Source organism: Taudactylus pleione, unplaced genomic scaffold (assembly GCF_031769625.1).
Source record: "Taudactylus pleione unplaced genomic scaffold, aTauple2 ptg000318l, whole genome shotgun sequence".
Lineage (NCBI taxonomy): Eukaryota > Metazoa > Chordata > Amphibia > Anura > Myobatrachidae > Taudactylus > Taudactylus pleione.
In genome coordinates this window covers 3,775,769-3,799,817 of record NW_028284719.1, presented here as the reverse complement: position 1 = coordinate 3,799,817, position 24,049 = coordinate 3,775,769, and the positions used below count along the sequence as shown (strand labels likewise).

General features: G+C 44.8%; 1 protein-coding gene across 1 annotated transcript; it reads right to left on the bottom strand.

The window, feature by feature from the left end:
• Nucleotides 1-3,267: 3,267 nt before the first annotated feature.
• On the bottom strand, nt 3,268-7,851 carry LOC148509670 (nicotinamide N-methyltransferase-like). Its single transcript, XM_088442907.1, has 3 exons — nt 7,665-7,851; nt 4,236-4,443; nt 3,268-3,860 (listed from the first exon to the last, which is right to left on the bottom strand). Exons 1-3 carry the CDS (start codon nt 7,810-7,812, stop codon nt 3,425-3,427), a joined length of 792 nt encoding a protein of 263 aa, XP_088299033.1. The 5' UTR covers nt 7,813-7,851; the 3' UTR covers nt 3,268-3,424.
• Between the last annotated feature and the right edge of the window lie 16,198 nt (nt 7,852-24,049).

The following is a 24,049-nucleotide window of genomic DNA, read 5'->3' as shown; positions in this document are numbered from 1 at the left end:
TGTTGTACTTCAACAGTGACATCTTCAATTTGCATATCAGCAAGTGGACTGTGGTGCTCCTTTCAGCACTTGCAGGGGGTGTGCAAATGGTGGAAAGAGCCACCTCTTCCCATCCAGTGCTGGGAAGGTCAGGCATCGCAACCGCCACCACACTTGGACTCTCCTTGGGGATTTGTGATATCTTCTTAGAATGCACAGTTCTTCGCTGTGCTTTTGCCAGCTTAACTCATTTGATTTTTTTAGTGGGAGGAGGACTTCCATCGTCATGTGAAGCTGAACCACTAGTCATGAACATAGGGAAAGACCTTAGCCGTTCCTTGCCACTCCGTGTCGTAAATGGCATATTGGCAAGTTTACATTTCTCTTCAGATGATTTAAATGTTTTTTTCAAGGTCATTTTCCTGAACTTTGTCATTTGGGATTGTATGTGCCCTCTACTATGACATTGGGCATCGGCCTTGGCAGACGATGTTGATGGCATTTTATCGTCTATGTCATGACTAGTGGCAGCAGCTTCAGCACTAGGAGGAAGTGGTTCTTGATCTTTCCCTATTTTACTTTTATCAGAGAAAGTTTGGTCCTCCATTTATGGTATATTGATATATACGTGTGGCTAAGGCACACACAAACACAGAAAATAATTTTTTACTTTTGTTGGAGACTAGTGCACTTTGTGGGTTACACCACCCAGCCGGCTCTTTACTTATGGGACACAGGTGCACGCTTGGCGCTGCTCCTTTGATGATGCACGTGCAGCTACAGCCCACACAATTCACAAAGACAGAAAAAAAAGAAGAAGATTTTATTCTTTGTGGAGCGCACTTTGGGGGTTACACCACCCTTTAACAGACAGATGCACGCCTGGCGCTGCTGCTTTGAGGATGCACGTACAGTGCAGACAATTCACAAACACAGAAGAAAATGTTTTATTTTTGTTGGAGTGCACTTTGGGGGTTACACCACCCTTTAACAGACAGACGCAAGCTTGGCGCTGCTCCTTTGTTGATGCATGTGCAGCCACAGTGCACACAATTCACAAACACAGAAAATAATTTTTTATTTTGTTTGGAGTGCACTTTGGGGGTTACAGCACCCTTTAACGGTCAAGCCATCTGGCCCTTTTCCTATGGGACACAGGTGCACATTTCACACTGCTCCTTTGTTGATGCACGTGCAGCCACAGTGCACACAATTCACAAACACAGAAAATATTTTTTTATTTTGTTTGGAGTGCCCTTTGGGGGTTACAGCACCCTTTAACGGACAATCCAGCTGGCCCTTTACTTATGGGATACAGGCGCACGCTTGGCGCTGCTCCTTTGTTGATGCATGTGCAGCCACAGTGCACACAATTCACAAACACAGAAAATATTTTTTTATTTTGTTTGGAGAGCACTTTGGGGGTTACAGCACTCTTTAATGGTCAAGCCAGCTGGCCCTTTACTTATGACACAGGCGTACGCTTGGCGCTACTTTGTTGATGCACGTGCGGCTACTGCGCACACAATTCACAAACACAGAAAAAATATTAATTTTTTTTGCACTTGGGGGGAGTACCCCTGATGGACAGAGCACCCTCTGGACAACACTACAGCACCCATTTAGGACTGGGACACTACACAGGACTTTGGAGTGGACACAGCCCCTATGGACAACTGATTGCACAACACAGTCCAGCCAGCCCCTATGGACTTTGGAGGAGTGGACACAGCCCCTATGGACAACAGCAGCACAGCACAACACAGCCAGCCCCTATGGACTTTGGAGGAGTGGACACAGCCCCTATGGACAACAGCAGCACAGCACAACACAGCCAGCCCCTATGGACTTTGGAGGAGTGGACACAGCCCCTATGGACAACAGCAGTACAGCACAACACAGCCAGCCCCTCTGGACTTTGGAGGAGTGGACACAGCCCCTATGGACAACAGCAGCACAGCACAACACAGCCAGCCCCTATGGACTTTGGAGGAGTGGACACAGCCCCTATGGACAACAGCAGTACAGCACAACACAGCCAGCCCCTCTGGACTTTGGAGGAGTGGACACAGCCCCTATGGACAACAGCAGCACAGCGCAGCACAGCACAGCACAACACTACACTGCACTACACTACACTACACAGCCAGCCCTAACTCCCACCCTCCATCTTCACTGTCCACAGCTAAGTGAGAAAATGGCTCTGTCGCGTGTACCTTATATAGAATGCAAAACCCGCGAGACCCGGAAGGCGAGATGATGACATTTTGCCTCAATTTCAGATCCGAGTCAGGCGGGAAAAGTCGAGCCTGACTCGGATCAGCATCGGATCGGGGGTGCTCGGGGGGGTTTGGATTTAAGAAATCCGAACCCGCTCTCCCCTAGTATAAATATATATACTGTATTTATATCAAGAGCGCAGTTCCCACCGGTCTTAAACTATAAGTCTTTCAATATTGATTGATCAGACTCCCATGTCTATAACATTGGAGGTTTTGGTATAATAGCTGTGTTTTAAGAGATGGAATGGAGAATCCTGGTTTGCAAACAAGCAACCTGATGTTCCCAGCTTCTGCAGCTCCGGAGGCAATAATTCAGTCAGCACGTGGCCGCCTTTGTTTTTACCCGCTAGCTCAGATCTGGTGAAGAGTACTTTATCTCTGCATACAGAAAATTAATATCCGCTTGTTATAGATGAACCCCCAACTTGAAAGAATGTCCGGCAAGATAAGTGGCAAGTTGCTGGTACCTCTGACTAGTTTCACTTCCTGGTAGCTGTGAGGCCAGGAAATCTGCATCCACTGATGAAGACCCTGGCCTCGTCCCTCCCAGATAATGAGGGAGACGTGCACCTGTTTCCGGAAACGCTGCCCAGGAACTCTGCTGTGCCTCCCCCCAAATACCGCAGCATGTCATTCATTCTGCAGCTTGGGAGGGTCAGTGCATGAGATGGAAGGACCCTTTCTGCACATGCGCAGATCACTCACCATTGGTTTGTGTCCATCACTGAATGAGGCCCTAAATCCTGGCACTTTTCCTGGAATTGACTAACAGTCCTGCCTTAAACTTTTATCACCCAACTAGTCCATTCCAAATACTGTATAGACCAGAGAGACACTAACCCGGCCACAGGACCTTCAGCAGTTTAGGTGAGTTTAGTTTAAAAAGCACTTCTACCCATTATATGCCCCAACTTATTGCTTTAAATATATAACACAAAAACAAACCAATTCAGCAATTGATTTTGGATTATTAGAAACATAATTAACATTTACTGAAATTTTTTTTTTTTATAAAAATGTTATCTATGATACATGATAAGAGCTGTACAGTATCGAAGATATAGTAAATGGCTGAGGGCTATAGAAGGTAAGAATAACTAAGGTAGATCAGTAGTTATTAAGAAGCTTTTGAATCAATCATTAATCCAGCCAATGGCCACTACTCAGACATCATAAGTATTCCCTTTGACAGCAGTAAGGACCATCACTTGCTTATAATCTGTGAGATCACTCTCAATTTTTGTATCAAGTAACTCACAGGAACCAATTAAAAATCCTTCATTGGTGAGGGTCTTTTTTACAAAAATATCATTATAGTTAAAAGCATGTATCCTATCATTACCAGCAGTGTAATATGTGGCATTTAACCACCCAATTACAATTAAGTTCCCCCCTGTTTTAAGTAGCTTTGACATCTTCCTCAGGTTTCTGATGTAATCTTGTTGGTCCTGACTAACCGCATCCAGCACTCCCATCGTGAGTAGACAGTCGACTTGTGGTAACACCATTGGATCCGTGAGGTTTTCTTTGCTGAAGTCAAATTGCACAATGCGTTTAATGGTTTCCTTCAACTTTTCTTCCTTTTCTTGTTCTTCCACACTAAAATAATAACATTATCTAATACAGCAGGTTCAAGGGACAGTACAGAATTGTGTGTTTTACTTCAGTTTTTTTATACCTAAAAAACAAAACTAAACAATCATCTCAAAGAGCATAAATACTTTACTTGTAACACTGAATATGCTCTTTATGTGTAAGGTATTTTACTTTATTTAATGACTTGATGACTGCTTGCAACATTGGAACTGTTGAATTGGTAGGAATGTGGCCACCAACTAGGAAATATTCACTATTATCACCTACCGCTCTGATCCCATTCAAAACTGAAACAGGTATTCTTTAAGTTACATTTATAATATTTTAATTTAATGTTGACATCCTTTATTTTCTTTTATATTTACAATCACATTTTACCTGATGCCTCCCAGCTCAGTAACAATCTTAGATGCATGAGTCCAATCGAAAGCCCCAGTGCGGGTGTTCACCCATTTGGTGAGTTCCATAATACAGGACTCTCTTAATTTTAGTATAGTGATCTCTTTAAAATATTCACTGATAACAAAAAGATAATGAACCATGGATCCAACACTGATGTCAATCAAAGTTTCACCTTTAATATGACCTGCAGGGAAGATTCAGATAAGAAGAAATGAAACATTCTATATAGTCACAGTGAGCTAGCGGCAAAGATAGATAATGTGAGTCCCAGCATTGGTCATATACTGATACAGATTTCATGGTGTATGTTTCCTGGCATAATACTGGGTGCCTTCATCTATGCCAATTAAATAAATTACTGGCAATCTGAGAAGTAATGCATTTCTCACACCTGTGTGAATGAAGTAATAGACACATGGTATACTGTACATGAGACATTGTTTTGGCAAAACAGCTAATATAACAAAATAGCATTTGTGTGATATATGTTAAATATCTATATAACCAAAACATTAGATATTATTCTTCAATATTCTCTGATTGAATAAAAGGAAGATATTTATTTGATTCCTGAGTCTGCCGCCATTTCTGTGATGTGTATATAACGATTGGTGGGTTGGTGCTCTTCCACCTTGGAGACAAAGCACCATGGATGGAAGTGACATCTGTAGTAACATCTCTCTGTGAGCAGGGAAAGTTTCACCTGTTTCCAGTATGCACAGCAGAGGAACAATGTAGTTAATCTCTGTACACCAAGGTGTAGTGTGGAACTGCAGTGCCCAGAGCAGGCACATGCTATGGTGCTCCCCCATCCTGCAGTGCAGTGGTGAGGTCTGGGGACTGGGCATAGCCAGCACATGGAGCTGAGATGCAGCAAGTGTACAGTAAGGGCAGCATCATCTCTTATGAAACAAGAGTCAATGTTTTAATTTTATTATCAAACAAGCAAAACAATTTATTGTGTTTTTGAAATAAAATAGAACATGAAAAATACAAGACCACCTCCAAATAAAATAAAGAGAGAAGCCATGAAGGTGTTTGGGGAAAAGGGCAGGGGTAAAGTGAACTGTGTATGTCCCTTGATCCAGGGGGGTAGGGTGAGTAGTGTATGTCCCTGGTTTGTGGAAGGTAGAATTGATATTTTATGTCCCTATGGCCGGGGGTAGGGCAGGTTGTGTACAGTATGTCCCTGGTGCATCTATGGTGGGTAGTGTATGTTCCAAGGACTGGGAGTAGAGACAGTAGTATATTACAGAGAGCTGGAGGTACTATATGTCTAAGGGGCCAGGAGATAGAGTTGGTTTTGTACATTCCTGGGCCAGGGGGTTACGGTATATCTTTAGACTAAGTGGTCAGGTGTGTAGTGTATGTACCTGGAGCTGCACTTTATGGTGGGTAGTATATGCATCTGGGGCCAGAGTTACAGGGCTTGTAGTGTATGTCACTGGTACCATAGGGTAGGGTCGGTAGTGTATGTCACTGGTGCCATAGGGTAGGGTGCATAGTGTATGTCACTGGTACCATAGGGTAGGGTGGGTAGTGTATCTCACTGGTACCATAGGGTAGGGTGGGTAGTGTATGTCACTGCTACCATAGGGTAGGGTGGGTAGTGTATGTCACTGGTATCATAGGGTAGGGTGGGTAGTGTATGTCACTGGTATCATAGGGTAGGGTGGGTAGTGTATGTCACTGATACCATAGGGTAGGGTGGGTAGTGACTATTGCAAGGGTGTGGTTAGGGCAGATAGTGTATGTCTCAGGGGGACCTATGACCCAGGGGATTGGGTTTGTTTGAACACACTTTTCCCTGAGCCTGTGAATGCTTATGGTGGGGTATCAGGGATAGATGAGATGGTGGTACATAAGATAACAGGATGGTTCTGTCAGACAGAAGCTACTACAGTCTCTCTTTGAAAAAAAATCTTTTAAAACTGAGGAATTGGGGTGTGAGGCTATGGATAGACTGAGACCAAGTCTAACTTCAGTAACATGGACCAGAGCACTGTCTCCATGATTCTGTACACCCATGCAGTGGTGGCTCCAGAGGTGGGGCTACAGCACAGTTCAAAAATCAAATAGTGGAGCCACACCAACTGCCTTTTCAAATGCAGCCAAACATTGCCAGCCAGAGCTCACTGGCAGTTGGTGTGGTTCCCCTACTTGAATTTTGGCCAGCGCTGCAGCCCCACCTCTGAAGCTGCCACTGCACCCATGGAAGGATCATTAATACACTGGTAGCAACACACACACACACACACACACACACACACACACACACACACACACACACACTCACACACACACCCTACCTTTCTTGTCGCTCTTCTCCTTCTGTCTTTTCTACAGCTCTTACCAGCTCTGCTCCTTGACTTCTTTTCTACATGGTTGCCTCTGTGTGGTTGGTTAGTGGACTCCTCCAGTGGAGCAGTATTGGTCCATCACTGCAGTGTTTGCTTCTATGACTCCACACACAATGCCTGTGATATTTCTGCGCATCTGCAGTTTCATATGGGACCAGTGTCCTGAGCTGCCATGGCTGTCTACATTTAAAATGTTTAAATAAAAGAAAAACACTGCCTATCAGCCACGCTTAGTGCCACCAGCTGGAGTAAGAGCTCAGAGCAAAAGCTCCACTGGCTCTACCTACACTACACCTCTGTCTACACACTGTGTCTCCCATTTATTTATTTATTTATTACTAAGTATTATATTTTCTGATACTCAGAATAACCATGCTATATATCTTAGGCAACAATTCATCCTGAATACACACCTGTTACTAATATACTGTGCAGCTTCTCCATAATAAACACCACTGTCTCATCTCTGAATTCACTTTCTGAATCAAAGTAACATTTAAGGAAGTCCCTGGAATCCATGCCATGCACATGATAAAGCTTCAGTTTGGGTCTTGCTTCCATTCTCTTGTCTTCTATCACCCAACAGTATCTACCCAGGAAATTCCCAGGTAGACCCCTTTCAGTTTTTAATATTACATCCTTCACCTCTGCCCTTTCTAGCCTATCCCCTCTCTGGCTGCCACTGATGATGTCATCATCATCATGCAGCAGGCAGCCACCAGTCACTACAGGCATTTTATTTAATATTATTAAATTATTTAATGTGCCCTGGTGGTCCAGCGGAAGTGCGTGCGTCCGGCTATGGTAGGGACCCACCAGCCGGTTTCCCCGGTGTCTGGCGCTGGGGGTGGTGAGCAGCAGCGATGAGCATCCTATCTCTTCTGTGGCCCTTCCCCATGAAGCCATGGCCCTTTTCTGGGTGCATTATATCCCATTGAAAATGAGAGGGGCGCCAATGCTCTTTCTGGCACAGGGCACCAAAAAGTCTAGTAACGGCTCTGACCATGCTATATACATCAGTCAACACTAAATCCTGAATACACACCTGTTACTAATGCGCTGTACAGCTTCTCCATAATAAACACCACTGTCTCATCTCTGAATGCACTTTCTGCATCATAGTAACATTGAAGATAGTCCCTGGTATCCATCCCATGCACATGATAATGCTTCAACTTGGGTCTGGCTTCCATTCTCTTGTCTTCTGCAACACAGGACGGGATGAGTCTCTGATCTGTATCTGTAGCCTTATAGTAATATGTTTGGCTGTTCTCTTTATATATATTGAAGGAGCATACTGTATAGTTATTTACTTTCATTAGAATGTTCTCATACTCAGCTGACTGTAAATGTATCACTATGTGCAGAGATCTTATGACATTTGTTAATGATTAAATATTTGACCTAACCATTAGATAATGTCACAGCGCTACAATGTGATATGAATCATCAATATTTTGTTTCTGTTTAACCCTCTACACTCCATCTTAGTAAGCTTGTGAATACACAATAGATATTTTGTTCTGTGGCGTAACTACAGAGGGTGCAGGTGGTCCACTTGCTATGGCCCTGAGGTCCAGCGGGCACAAAACAGGGCCGTGGACAATAAACTCATTGTTTCAGCATGTGGGCCACTGCTGCCGTGACCCATAGCCAAAACCCAGCCCAAGCTCCCTTGTAGCCTGGCCCTTGCAGGAATGGGCTCTTCCAGGTGGCTCAGCTGCAGCCCATGCCAGGCATAACCTTTAAGTCAGTACCAGTATTGTGATGACTTGATGTCATAGTTCACATCATCGCATGTCTTCCCTGCCCATTAGGCAGGCTGTGATGCTGTTCTTGTGAGGAGTTAGGGGATAGAGGATAAGACATAGGGGCTGGGGGCACTGGGGATGGAGGAAGGTGAAGGGACAGAGCAAGATGAAGGGGGCTAGGGGCAGAGGAAGGTGATGGAGCTGAGGTCAGGAGGTGATAGTGGCTGAGGCAGATGAAAGTGATGGTGCCTGGGGATTGAATAAGGTGAAGATGGCAGAGAAAGATGAAGGGGGCATATGCAGAGGAAGGTGAAGGGGGCAGGGGATATAGGAAGGTGATGGGGGCTGGGGGATAGAGGAAGGTGAAGGGGGCTGGGATTAGAGAAAAGTGATGGTGGCTGGGAATAGAGGAATTTGATGGGGCTGGGGAAACAGGAATGTGAAGGTGGCAGAGGAAGGTGATGGCGGCTGGGGATGGAGGAGATGGGAAGGTGGCAGAGGAAGGTGATGGAGGCTGGGAATGGAGGAAGGTGAAGGTGGCAGAGGAAGGTGATGGGGGCTGGGAATGGAGGAAGGTAAAGGTGGCAGTGGAAGGTGATGGAAGTTGGGAATGGAGGAAGGTGAAGGTGGCAGAGGAAGGTAATGGAGGTGAGGGCAGAGGAATTGGTGGGGGTTGGTGAGAAGAGGAAGGTAATGGGAGCTGGGGATAGAGGAAGGTGAAGGTGGCAGAGAAATGTAATGGTGGTGAGGGCAGTCAAAGTGATGGGGGCTGGTGGCAGAGGAAGGTGATGGGGGCTGGGTATGGAGGAAGGTGAAGGTGGCAGAGAAACGAAATGTTGGTGAGGGCAAAGGAAGTGATGGGGCTGGGGATGGAGGATGGTGAAAGTGACAGAGGAAGGTGATGGAGGCTGGAGATAGAGGAAGGTGAAGGTGGCAGAGGAAGGTGATGGAGGCTGGGGAAGGAGGAAGGTGAAGATGGCAGAGGAAGGTGATGGGGGCTGGGGGCAAAGGAAGGTGATGGGGTTTGGGGACAGAGAAAGGTGATAAGAGGCTTGGAGGTGAGGGCAGAGGAATTGGTGGGGGTTGGTGAGAAGAGGAAGGTAATGGGGGCTTGGGATAGAGGAAAGTGAAGGTTGCAGAGAAATGTAATGGTAGTGAGAGCAGAGGACGTGATTGGGCTGGGGGCAGAGGAAGGTGATGTGGGCTGGGGATGGAGGAAGGTGAAGGTGGCAGAGGAAGGTGATGGAGGCTTAGGATGGAGGAAGGTGAAGGTGGCAGAGGAAGGTGATGGAGGCTTGGGATGGAGGAAGGTGATGGTGGCAGAGAAAGGTAATGGTGGTGAGGGCAGTCAAAGTGATGGGGGCTGGGGGCAGAGGAAGGTGATGGTGGCTGGGTATGGAGGAAGGTGATGGTGGCAGAGAAACGAAATGTTGGTGAGAGAAAGGTGATAAGGGGCTTGGAGGTGAGGGCAGAGGAATTGGTGGGGGTTGGTGAGAAGAGGAAGGTAATGGGGGCTGGGGATAGAGGAAGGTGAAGGTGGCAGAGAAATGTAATGGTAGTGAGAGCAGAGGACGTGATTGGGCTGGGGGCAGAGGAAGGTGATGTGGGCTGGGGATGGAGGAAGGTGAAGGTGGCAGAGGAAGGTGATGGAGGCTTGGGATGGAGGAAGGTGAAGGTGGCAGAGGAAGGTGATTGAGGCTTGGGATGGAGGAAGGTGATGGTGGCAGAGGAAGGTAATGGTGGTGAGGGCAGTCAAAGTGATGGGGGCTGGGGGCAGAGGAAGGTGATGGGGGCTGGGTATGGAGGAAGGTGAAGGTGGCAGAGAAACGAAATGTTGGTGAGAGAAAGGTGATAAGGGGCTTGGAGGTGAGGGCAGAGGAATTGGTGGGGGTTGGTGAGAAGAGGAAGGTAATGGGGGCTGGGGATAGAGGAAGGTGAAGGTGGCAGAGAAATGTAATGGTAGTGAGAGCAGAGGACGTGATTGGGCTGGGGGCAGAGGAAGGTGATGTGGGCTGGGGATGGAGGAAGGTGAAGGTGGCAGAGGAAGGTGATGGAGGCTTGGGATAGAGGAAGGTAATGGTGGCAGAGGAAGGAAATGTTGGTGATGGCAAAGGAAGTGATGGGGCTGGGGATGGAGGATGGTGAAAGTGACAGAGGAAGGTGATGGAGGCTGGGGATAGAGGAAGTTGAAGGTGGCAGAGGAAGGTGATGGAGGCTGGGGATGGAGGAAGGTGAAGGTGGCAGAGGAAGGTGATGGGGGCTGGGGGCAAAGGAAGGTGATGGGGCTTGGGGACAGAGAAAGTGATAAGGGGCTTCATTGCTGATGCAGGTGATGAGAGACTGAGGACTGAAGATGGCTGGCTGCATACACCATCCCTCCTACCCCTGAGGCATCCATAGCATTGTCATCAAAAAGACCTTGCAATAGACAGCAGGCAAGAACCACAGCCTGCATCATCAGTGACAGAGAGACGGTGTGGTAAGTCATAGCATTTTTTTACTTTTATTTAAAGCCTGGCATATCTTTCAGTTAACATTATCGTGCTTCACAAATCACACATGCAGGGGAGCGATGTGCAGGATCGGAGGTAATGCTGAGAAGGTGAGGCCCCAGAGAAATCAGTGTACCAGGCCCCAAGATTTCTGTTGCCAGCAATGAGGCCATCAGTACCTGCATGCAGCTCTTGAGGAACAGCACCAATGTCATTTTTAATCAGGTATTGGTCACGAGCCAATAGGAACCTGCTGATTGGCTGCTGGTCCATGAGATCTGATTGGCTCGTGACCGGCACAATATTAAAAATTACATTGGTGCTGTTTCCCCATAGCTGCATTCAGGTGCTGGCTGCCTTGGACCAAATTCACCAGGGCACACGAGAATAGTAACACACCTGTTACTAATGCGCTGTACAGCTTCTCCATAATAAACACCACTGTCTCATCTCTGAATGCACTTTCTGCATCATAGTAACATTGAAGATAGTCCCTGGTATCCATCCCATGCACATGATAATGCTTCAACTTGGGTCTGGCTTCCATTTTCTTGTCTTCTGCAACACAGGACGGGATGAGTCTCTGATCTGTATCTGTAGCCTTATAGTAATATGTATGGCTGTTCTCTTTATATATATTGAAGGAGCATACTGTATAGTTATTTACTTTCATTAGAATGTTCTCATACTCAGCTGACTGTAAATGTATGACTATGTGCAGAGATCTTATGACATTTGTTAATGATTAAATATTTGACCTAACCATTAGATAATGTCACAGCGCTACAATGTGATATGAATCATCAATATTTTGTTTCTGTTTAACCCTCTACACTCCATCTTAGTAAGCTTGTGAATACACAATAGATATTTTGTTCTGTGGCGTAACTACAGAGGGTGCAGGTGGTCCACTTGCTATGGCCCTGAGGTCCAGCGGGCACAAAACAGGGCCGTGGACAATAAACTCATTGTTTCAGCATGTGGGCCACTGCTGCCGTGACCCATAGCCACCACCCAGCCCAAGCTCCCTTGTAGCTTGGCCCTTGCAGGAATGGGCTCTTCCAGGTGGCTCAGCTGCAGCCCATGCCAGGCATAACCTTTAAGTCAGTACCAGTATTGTGATGACTTGATGTCATAGGTCACATCATCGCATGTCTTCCCTGCCCATTAGGCAGGCTGTGATGCTGTTCTTGTGAGGAGTTAGGGGATAGAGGATAAGACATAGGGGCTGGGGGCACTGGGGATGGAGGAAGGTGAAGGGACAGAGCAAGATGAAGGGGGCTAGGGGCAGAGGAAGGTGATGGAGCTGGGGTCAGGAGGTGATAGTGGCTGAGGCAGATGAAAGTGATGGTGCCTGGGGATTGAATAAGGTGAAGATGGCAGAGAAAGATGAAGGGGGCATATGCAGAGGAAGGTGAAGGGGGCAGGGGATATAGGAAGGTGATGGGGGCTGGGGGATAGAGGAAGGTGAAGGGGGCTGGGATTAGAGAAAAGTGATGGTGGCTGGGAATAGAGGAAGGTGAAGGGGCTGCGGAAACAGGAATGTGAAGGTGGCAGAGGAAGGTGATGGCGGCTGGGGATGGAGGAGATGGGAAGGTGGCAGAGGAAGGTGATGGAGGCTGGGAATGGAGGAAGGTGAAGGTGGCAGAGGAAGGTGATGGGGGCTGGGAATGGAGGAAGGTAAAGGTGGCAGTGGAAGGTGATGGAAGTTGGGAATGGAGGAAGGTGAAGGTGGCAGAGGAAGGTAATGGAGGTGAGGGCAGAGGAATTGGTGGGGGTTGGTGAGAAGAGGAAGGTAATGGGAGCTGGGGATAGAGGAAGGTGAAGGTGGCAGAGAAATGTAATGGTAGTGAGAGCAGAGGAAGTGATTGGGCTGGGGGAAGAGGAAGGTGATGTGGGCTGGGGATGGAGGAAGGTGAAGGTGGCAGAGGAAGGTGATGGAGGCTTGGGATGGAGGAAGGTGAAGGTGGCAGAGGAAGGTGATGGAGGCTTGGGATGGAGGAAGGTGATGGTGGCAGAGGAAGGTAATGGTGGTGAGGGCAGTCAAAGTGAGGGGGGCTGGGGGCAGAGGAAGGTGATGGTGGCTGGGTATGGAGGAAGGTGAAGGTGGCAGAGAAACGAAATGTTGGTGAGGGCAAAGGAAGTGATGGGGCTGGGGATGGAGGATGGTGAAAGTGACAGAGGAAGGTGATGGAGGCTGGGGATAGAGGAAGGTGAAGGTGGCAGAGGAAGGTGATGGAGGCTGGGGATGGAGGAAGGTGAAGATGGCAGAGGAAGGTGATGGGGGCTGGGGGCAAAGGAAGGTGATGGGGTTTGGGGACAGAGAAAGGTGATAAGGGGCTTGGAGGTGAGGGCAGAGGAATTGGTGGGGGTTGGTGAGAAGAGGAAGGTAATGGGGGCTGGGGATAGAGGAAGGTGAAGGTGGCAGAGAAATGTAATGGTAGTGAGAGCAGAGGATGTGATTGGGCTGGGGGCAGAGGAAGGTGATGTGGGCTGGGGATGGAGGAAGGTGAAGGTGGCAGAGGAAGGTGATGGAGGCTTGGGATGGAGGAAGGTGAAGGTGGCAGAGGAAGGTAATGGTGGTTAGGGCAGAGGAAGTGATGGGGGCTGGGGGCAGAGGAAGGTGATGGTTGCTTGGATGGAGGAAGGTGAATGTGGCAGAGGAAGGTGATGGTGGCTGGGGATGGAGGAAGGTGAAGGTGGCAGAGGAAGGTAATGGTGGTGAGGGCAGAGGAAGTGATGGGGCTGGGGGCAGAGGAAGTTGATGGGGGCTGGGGGCAGAGGAAGGTGAAGGTGGCAGAGGAAGGAAATGTTGGTGATGGCAAAGGAAGTGATGGGGCTGGGGATGGAGGATGGTGAAAGTGACAGAGGAAGGTGATGGAGGCTGGGGATAGAGGAAGTTGAAGGTGGCAGAGGAAGGTGATGGAGGCTGGGGATGGAGGAAGGTGAAGGTGGCAGAGGAAGGTGATGGGGGCTGGGGGCAAAGGAAGGTGATGGGGCTTGGGGACAGAGAAAGTGATAAGGGGCTTCTTTGCTGTGGCAGGTGATGAGAGACTGAGGGCTGAAGATGGCTGGCTGCATACACCATCCCTCCTACCCCTGAGGCATCCATAGCACTGTCATCAAAAAGACCTTGCAATAGACAGCAGGCAAGAACCACAGCCTGCATCATCAGTGACAGAGAGACGGTGTGGTAAGTCATAGCATTTTTTTACTTTTATTTAAAGGCTGGCATATCTTTCAGTTAACATTATCGTGCTTCACAAATCACACATGCAGGGGAGCGATGTGCAGGATCGGAGGTAATGCTGAGAAGGTGAGGCCCCAGAGAAATCAGTGTACCATTCCCCAAGATTTCTGTTGCCAGCAATGAGGCCACCAGTACCTGCATGCAGCTCTTGAGGAACAGCACCAATGTCATTTTTAATCAGGTATTGGTCACGAGCCAATAGGAACCTGCTGATTGGCTGCTGGTCCATGAGATCTGATTGGCTCGTGACCGGCACAATATTAAAAATTACATTGGTGCTGTTTCCCCATAGCTGCATTCAGGTGCTGGCTGCCTTGGACCAAATTCACCAGGGCACACGAGAATAGAGGTTGATGGAAGGACACAAGGAGGAGGTGAGATGCTCCCAGCAGGACACAGGGAGAGTTGCTGGAGGGGTGTGGAGGTGGCATAATAGCCTAGGTAAGTGGCAATACTGTGTGTGGCATTACTCTGGGTTATAATGTGTAATAAGGGGCATTACTGTGTGTGGCATAATGTGAAAGGGGCATTACTGTGGGGCACTACTGCTATGGGGCATAATATATAAGGGTACTTCTACTGCATGGCATAAAGTGTTATAAGGGGCACTACAACTGTGTGGCATAATGTTTATAAGAAGTACAACTGTGGCATAATGTGAATGGGGAGCTCCTTAAAATTTAGCTATGGGGCCCACAAAGTTCTAGTCATGCCCCTGTTTGTCTTTAAACTAAAAAAATAAACTCTATTTTGTTACTATGGAATACAGCATATTATTATTATTATTATTATTATTATTATTATTATATAACATCACATAGTTATTTATATAACATCACATCCGCAGTTCATGAGACCCGGTTTTATGAAGTGCCACTTATTGTATTTTTATTAAATTGATGGTGGACCAGAAATAGAAGAATCAGCAATTACAGTATTCAGAGATCACTTATTTGTGCCAGATACTGCAATGTGTTCTGATCTGACCAGGATGTTTCCAACCATAGAGGTAAAGGGAGAACAAGTGTTATTATTTTTGGCAATTTTTTTCACTGCAGGGTACAGTAGTAAGCGCTGGTGATGGTCTGACCCTTCGGAAAGGTAATTGGTAAGGGTTTCCACTCCTTGCTCATTTGTTTAGTCAAGAGATGTGGAAAGAAACTCTCTTCATTCTGCTCCAACAGAGTCAACATCCGCTGTTGCTCGTCAAGTTTGCTTGTGAAATGAGGTTAGCAAGTGAGCAAACCACTCGTGATAACACTTTTGACATGTCCACTTGCACATGCATAATCTTTCACACACTTCCATAACTAAGACCAACTTCTTGCATAATCACTTCAATGGTTTGTCGTCTGTCTTCGAGGAAAAGAGACTCCACTTTCTTCACCGTGTCAAGGTCATCCGTAATCGACAGTCTCCTGGGTCGAGGCTCATCTGAGAGGGACAGTTTGAAAGTTACTTTTCCACCTCACAACAGAGTCGTATGTTGGACTTTCATCCCCATAAACAGCCACCATTTTTTAATTGATTTGGTGGGCAATGTTACCCTTCAAATTGAGGAACTTAACAACACTGCAGGCTTTAATTTTGTCCATCATGCAGGTTACTGACATCTACCAACCCCTGAAATGAAACATGTTGACATAAGTGATTTACAACATCATGTACATAAGGATCAATGATTATGTTGATCAAGTTACATCCAGATTTCTCTATAACTTCATGGTGATAATTATAACTATATAAGTGTGGCCTTATCGTGGAAAGTGTGATTTTCATGCTATTTGCATAAAACTTCCCAAGAATAAAAGATTGTATAAGAATGTTAGGTGATGCAGTGTCTTTTGTCTTAAAAAAGTGTAAAAAAGCTAATTGTCATGCCCAGTGTTCAGGACATGTTGAGGGTGTAGTATCCTATGTCTGTATACAGTGTAATAGAATTGTATTATCATCATACCCAGTGGTCAGGCCCTGTTGGGGTGTAGTGTCCTTTGTCCTTATAAGGTGTAATATATTTATATTATCATCATGCCCAGTGGTCATGTCATGTTAGGGGTGTGGTATCCTATGTCTGTATAAAGTTATATAGAATTGTATTATCATTATGGACCGTGATCGAGGGTCTCCTGGGTCGAGGCTCATCTGAGAGGGACATGTGTCAAGTATAAAAGTTCTTTTTCTACCTCACAACAGTGTCATATGAACCTAACAACACTGAAGGCTTCAATTTTGCCCATCATGCAGGCTACTGACATCTACCAACTCCAGAAATTAAGTTGACACAAGTACTACATCATGCACATAAGGATCAATGATTATGTTAATCAAATTGCATCCAAATATCTAAATAAATTCATGGTAATTAAAACTTTATGAGTGTGGTCTCATTGTGGAAAGTGTGATTTTCTTGCTATTTGCATGAAATTTCGCAAGAAGAAGATATATTATTAGAATAGAATTATGAATATCAGGTCATGTTGGTTGATGCAGTGTCTTTTGTCATCTTCCCAAGAAGAAGAGATTGTATTATAATAGAATTATGAAAATGCAGTGTCTTTTGTCATATCCAGTGGTCAGGTCATTTTGGAAGTGTAGTGTCCTATGTCTGTATAGGGTGTACTAGAATTGTATTATCATGCCCAGTGATCAGGACATGTTGGCGTTATAGTGTTCTTTTTATAAAAATGAAATAACTTGTGAATCACGCCAAAGGTAAAATAAATAATTTTATTATTTACATATCAGCAGATTCCAATATTCAGCAGTCATTGGCATATAGATTATCAGTCAGACAGCCACGAACCGAAACATGCAATTCTGGCCTTTACTTCTGAAAGCTTCTCACTTTATTACAGCAGTCGATTTATATAGCATAGTTTATTACAGTATTCACAAGTTAACAGTCTCATCATGTAATCGGAATGGAAAATCTTCATCTTAGAGAATTTAAAAGAACATTCCTCAATTCTCATTGCTCTTATATAAATGTCCTAGGCTATAACTCAATGTTCATAGGTCAAGAGTCTTCTTGGATACGAGGAATGTCTATTATATAATACAGAGACAGTTTTACTCTGTTCTGTATACCAAGTTTCATCCACGATATCGGACCCCTAGATCGGTACACACAGATTGTTTCCTGATTTCTCAAGTATGTGATCCTATACTGCAAAGTTTTCAACCAGGGCCGGTGCTACCATTAAGTAGCTTTAGTTGGCTGCCTAAGGGCGCCAGCCACTGGAGAGCACCACTGAGTCCACAAAAAAGGATGTCTCTTTCAGTCCCAGCCAGGTTTAGTGTGTATGGGTGTGGTTTCATTGAGTGTTGAAAGGTTCAGTGTATGTGTGTGTAGGTTTAATGAGTGTTGGCTGAGTGACTGTGGGGGGAAATGAATGGGATGCTGACATATACAGATGTTTGGCATAAATATATTAGGGCATGGATGTATTGGGGCAAAGTTGAATGGCATATGAAGAATTTGGGGCACATGTGTGGCATATGTACTAGGGACATTGTCTGGCATAATTCATGGTTATGTGGAATATAATAAATTTGGTGCATATATATTGGGGGCACAAATGTGTGGCATATTATGTATTGTTGGATAAATGTTTGCCATATTATGTATTGATGGATAAATGTGTGCCATAATATGTATTGGAGGAATTGATGTGTAGCATAATTATGACTTGGGGATAATGCTGTGTGTCATATAATGAATTTGTGGAAGAGATGTATGGCATATTATGAATTGGGGGCAGTTATGATGCACGGTAGGATATTGGGGCTTTGCTGTGTGATGTCTATTTTAAATTGGCATCACTAATGCATGGCATAGTATGAATTTCAGTGAGCAAGGGAAGTGGGTGAAATGTTGCTTAGGGCAACACGCGTTGCTCACATATCAGATCCTGTTTGATCTATCCCAATACTACCACTAGCTGTTCCCAAACAAACAGTCCACACACCGCAGTGCCGTACACCACCAACCAGCCTGCACAGAGATGGACTCCAATCACATCACCCAGCCGCAATCACCTGATGCAGAAGTAGCCGAGAAGCCACACAGCCCAGCAGCATATCCAGGATGAGAGGATGAGTGATCAGGTCAAGGAGGGATCCAGCCACGATGAGTGGCATGTGGAAGGTGAGGAATCTATAGTAGAGGGGTCAGCCTGGTTGAGACCAGCGGAGGTGGCACACTGGCTTTCCCCTCCCCAGACCCCGCAGTGTCAGGTTGCACACCAGAACCCCAGAGTTCCCTCTTTCACTGGAGGACACTCATGTCCAGGCCACAGCCAGTACACTCAGTCCAGACACCAAGCCCCACAGCCCAAGTGGTCTCCCACCTGATCAAAAGACACCCTGGGCACCACAACATATAGCTACACAGTGACTTGACCACCATAGACAACAGCGGGATGCCGCATTGTCCTCACAGCTAGACTTGAATCATTTATACCCCACTATTACACATTGGACAGCAAGTGAAACAATACCCTACACAGGCCCCACTCATCCCCACAATACACCCAAGAGGGAGTATCAGTAGAGCCATCACCCTCTTAATCTATGAATGTTTTTATATATATGTTATTATTACCAATAAATCCCAATAACATTGGATCCAACCACCTCTAACATTCATTAATTTCATCATATAGAGATTGTGCTCTAATATTTTGTTTTTGTCTATTAGTACCAAGGAGGGCCGGACACCCCCCAAACTCAGCAGCATGTCCCACCACACATTCAGAGTCCCAGTGCACAGTGTTTACTCTGTTGTGTAGCAGGGAGCAGCACTGCTGGTATATAGGGTGACTAGAAGGCTGGAACCTGAAGCTGTACATATATGAAACATAGCAGAGACAGGATACTTGCAAGAAGCTCAGAGAACTAGCACCCTATAGGCTTAGAAAAATGTTGCACTGGCAATAAAAGGACTGCAATTTAGCCCTTAAATACCCCGTAAAAGTGTAGGATTGGTTGCTAGGACTCCCAGAATGCTCTGGATTGGTCGAGAAGAGTCACCTGACCAATGGATCTTGGGATGGTGTTTATTCAACCAGAGATAGCCTAGAATAATCCCATGAGAGGTCTTGGGGATGACTAAAAATTGGATAGACTTAATATGAAGAACCCCCACCCGGACTCATACTGGCTGAGTTAATGAGGTCATATTCCCATTAAGGATACAGCTGCCATCTACTGCAGATAAGGTGATGTGGCAAACAAATGCTGTGATGGGAATTGAGAACTCCTGGACAAGATCAGAGGTGATAAAGCTCTCCACTGCTCCTGAATCAAGGAGAGAATCTACTGGTTTAGAATATTGTTCAAATTCCAGCAAGAGAAGCAAAGTCAACTCTATTTTAGATGGAGACAGAAAAATAACTCCTAACCTGGTGTCCCCGATGCCAGTTAGGAGCGGGAGTTTCCCAGAAAAAGAGGGCAGGATGCCATCAGATAACCAGTCCCTCCGCAATATAGGCACAAATTATTATGGAGGCGTCTTTGCCGCTCCTCGGTGGATAGACTAGCTCTATTAATTTGCATGGGCTCTTCAATGGAAGATTCAAGTACAGGAGAATTAGGAAGAGTTACTGGGTGGAATGTACCCTGGGTGGATCCAGGATAGGTTATGAGGGCAGAAGTTTGGTACTGAAAGGATGCTGGTCTGAGAGGAGTGTTGCTCATGGATGACCCACTAGCAAACAAGTGATACTGGCAGAGGTGTATACTCAGAATAGACCATAGATACACACAAGAGGTAACTGGGTAGTCAGAGAGGATCACCGTCTGTCAGAATTGTAGAAGCAAGACTCCCTCTAGGGTTGGTAGCAGGGAGTAGCACTGCTGGTCCACAGGATGAATAGGAGGCTGGAACCTGGAGTGGTACATATGTGAAACACAGCAGAGACAGGATACTTACAAGGAGCTCAGAGAACTAGCACCCTGCAAGGCTGGGAATAATGTTGCACTGGCAATGAAAGGACTGCAATTCAGCCCTTAAATACCCTGAGGAAGTGCAGGATTGGTTGCTAGGACTCCCAGAATGCTCTGCCTGGATTGGTCGAGAAGAGTCACCTGACCAAATCCAAGATGGCGGCACCCATGTCACGCTTCAGCGCTGCCAGAGTGTGCTATGCTCACACCAGCAACCAGGACACTATGCCTCCAGACTCCTATAGCATGCAGCACAGACCTCCATATGCCCCCGCACCCACCAGAGGGACCCCACCAGAGCATCTGGACAGGTAAGTTCCAAAGCCCTGTTCGTGATAGTCTTCTGATAATTAAATAAGGGAAATTATATTTTATTTTTAACAAATCCATCCTATGAGGCCAAGGAAGTTTGCTTCCAAGATGCCTCACACATATCATTTCATAGAACATGTCACGAACCCAGGCTGATGCCGGCACACCGCAGTCACTTACCAAAATACACGGTTCTTCTGCCACCACACAGATGGTTCTCCAGAGGCCACACAAATATGTAGCATGGGCCTATCCAGGCATGCAAGGTCAATAAGAAACATGGAGAATATGCTACTGTAGATTAAATGTGTTTAATCCAAAAAATATTTTCAAGGCTTAGTTTCAAAAATATGAATAAAATTACAAACAGATTATAATGCAAATATTTAAAAAAAAATAAAAGAGAAAACTCAGAGTTCCTAAGACAACTCACAATAAAGTTCTTAGCAATGCTGATGGGGTGGGGGATCTCACCCACAGGAATATCCTGATGCATTCGGAGAACTTATATCTGAACCCCAAGGAGTGAACATTGAAAGCTGGATGGTAATCCTTTTTTATACATCCCTAATTCTTTGTTCATCCTGAACATGGTCTCCCTATCAGGTCAGCAGGGTTTGAGATCAATAGATTTCCAATACAGAGTTACCTGGCCAAACTAACAGGTTCCTTGCTTTAAAGATATGTAATGATATGACTCACTCTTCAACTTCCCCCTTCCAGACCTATAGTAAATACCAGAATCCTTATCTCAGCCTATATAGCATAACAAGAGTCTTTAGAGGTACGGCAGTGAAGTAAAAAGAGGTCTGTTTCAAGGATTATGATCTAGGACACTGACTTCAGGGGTCATAAAAAGGGAAAGAGGCCCTGATTCTGAGCTGGATGCTCTGACCAGAGCGCTCGCTCTGAATCAGGGCCCACCTCCATAAATATGGAGCGTCCTCCTGGACGCTCGTATAGCTGTGGGTCACCACCCACAGTATATACGAGCGTGCAGTATGATGGTCGCGATGGTCTTGACCATCGCGACCATCGCCACTGCGAGCAGAAGCTGCGGTTGAGTTTTTCAACCGCAGGGCCAGGAGTGATTTTGGCTCTATCAGAGCCAAAATCACTCCCACTGACATCACTAGTGATGTCAGTGGGGCCGGCTTCTGAAACTTGAAACCATCATGAAATTTTAGATGTAGTACTATTTGTCATATAAAAACATAATAGAATTTAAGGCCCAATTGATAAAGTTGTTTTTTTTACTCACAACTATCTGAAATATTTTGTAGTGCATGGTTAAACATATTTGTAATAAAGATAGTGCAAATTCATATAAACTATGAAATAGATTGGTCCTTTTTTCTAGTAATGATAATAATGTATTATTATTATTCCTAACTACACAGCAATACAACATTGTTAAGAATAAAATGAAAACATTAGTGTGACCTATAACATAAAATATCATGTATGAAATGTCTGTAGGTTTTGTGGCTCTCAAAATAAGGTGAAAGAAGGAAAAAAACAAATAAATCTATTTCCTTGTACAAAAACCAATCCTTATAAAAATAATTTTGTGAGTAGACTAATCAGGTGCACACACACTCTCACTGTCACATACAAGCTGAAGAATTGCATTCATTTTATACCCACACACCCAGTCATTATGATTAATGTCCAGAGCAGACTTATCTTCACATGCAAGATGTGACGTCACAGACTTTTAGAAAGGGAAAAAAATCTAAAGTGAAAGTGATTTTTTTCTTTGCATGTGAAGTAACAGAGTTGTCTCATTATTCCATCGTTGGGAGAAAAACCTACAAGTTTAGAGACATTTTTTAATTAGCTTTCTATGAAGTTATGCAATTGCATTTATGAGTCGAGGTACCTTTAACATAAGTAAATATAAATGCTGATATTTTTATACTCCACAGTTCTGCTGTTAAACAAAAATAGAAAAATCAATAATCAACTTATATGTACTGTGTAGTATATGCTCAAAAAAACAAACATAAATCCTTACAAATGTTGTTTAAAAGTATTGCATCATGTTGAATTTGGAAACATATGTGTTAAATTTAGGTTACCATTGCAATGAAAAAAAAATAAACAATTGTATTGTTACCAATTGTGTAACAATTTGTGTATGTTTGAGTTATTCATGAGATGTAGAAAGAGAGCGGTATTTGGTTGATCAGGCCCATAGTCTTTATTCACATGAAATGCTATCAAGGAGAATCCCGACTCTCGTGTAGATGGCCAAGGCTTCATTAACCTTGGTCATTCATGGGCGGGTGCCATAGGGGCACTCACTGTTTGTATGGCTGTTGTAGGAGCCTAGAGTCCATTCTAGGATTCTAAAATGGAATTTTGGGAATTGCTGATGGTAAGGTTATTGGAATGTCTGTCTGTATTTTGGTGGCACCCTATAATATTTTCTTATGTGGCCTCATTTTCCAATATTATGGCAGATGACTGTAGGTATTGCACTGGCAGAAGGTGAAGAATTTTGATGAGCAGGTGATAGATGACTGGTGGAGTCCATATTGGTATAGGCTCCCTGTAGTGGGTCTGACCTATGGTTTTGTTTAGCCTGTAACTGTGTTTGTTGTAATTGCAAGATGTACAGCTGCAAGTGAAGTCATTTACTTTGTTGAGCACTTTTGTGTTGAGAATATTGTAATCATATTGTACTGCCATTTCCATTAAATTCTGTACATGGTCTATTATCCAGCTAGGGCGTTGTTTTCACAATCTGGTTTTAATAGGATCTAAGAGACCCTCAACTAATATACTTGCAGCCATTGCAGTATGTGTGTCACTTGTGTCTTCATCTTGTATGCCAGTAAATCATTTCATCTCTGGTATGCCTCTTTTGCAATAATATCTTACTGATTCCTGGTTTGTTTGCTTAATGGTAATTAGTTTCTGCCAGTCAACTGTTTGTGAGAAAATAATATTTAATTGAGCAACATTCATAACCACAGTGCAGCTTGGATCTTCCTGTTCTAGGTGAAACATAGATTTAAGGGGCATTAAATGAAGATTAGTGATATCTGTGGGTAAAGTACCACTAGACCCTGTAGCTATAGAAGCAGAGGTATCTGATTTAAAGGAGTACCAGGTGCCTTGCGATTTGGTGTGCCCTTCCTTTTTTTAGTTCTGTTTTTGCATTTTCTTTATTATATTATGGGACTATAGCAGATGGAGGAGACACAGTGGATACCAAATCCAGTTGAGATGCTGCTCCAATTGGAATGATTTCCTCAGTTTCTTCGGACAGACAGTCAGAAGAAGAATGTGGGTGGCATTGTTTGTCTAGGGGTTTCCCTTAGTATGGCAACTTCTGCAGAGTAATCAGGTTTCTTACTGTAAGTAGTATTTTCACATTGCAAGGACTACCTATAATGCTAACACTGCAAGGCTGTATGGTGGGGGTGCAATTGTTGTGAGTGCTTAAATCTTGCCAAAATGTTGTGCTATCTTCAAGCATATGCTTCCATGGATTAAATCATTTCATCTGCTTTAATCTATTTTCAGCCTTACATAACGTAGGGATTTACTTTTTCACAATACTTAATACAGAAGATCCAAACCTACCATGGAGTGGAAAAGCTTCAATGTAATTTCATACCATTCATTAATAAATTTCACACAATAATCCCCATACTTCTGCTTCATCACA

Coding starts and splice junctions, on each gene's coding strand:
- LOC148509670 (XM_088442907.1), bottom strand. CDS start 7,812: ATGGAAGCCAGACCCAAGTTGAAGCATTATCATGTGCATGGGATGGAT. Junction 4,444..7,664: donor GTACAGCGCATTAGTAACAG/GTGTGTATTCAG, acceptor TCTTCCCTGCAG/GTCATATTAAAGGTGAAACT. Junction 3,861..4,235: donor ACTGAGCTGGGAGGCATCAG/GTAAAATGTGAT, acceptor TTATTATTTTAG/TGTGGAAGAACAAGAAAAGG.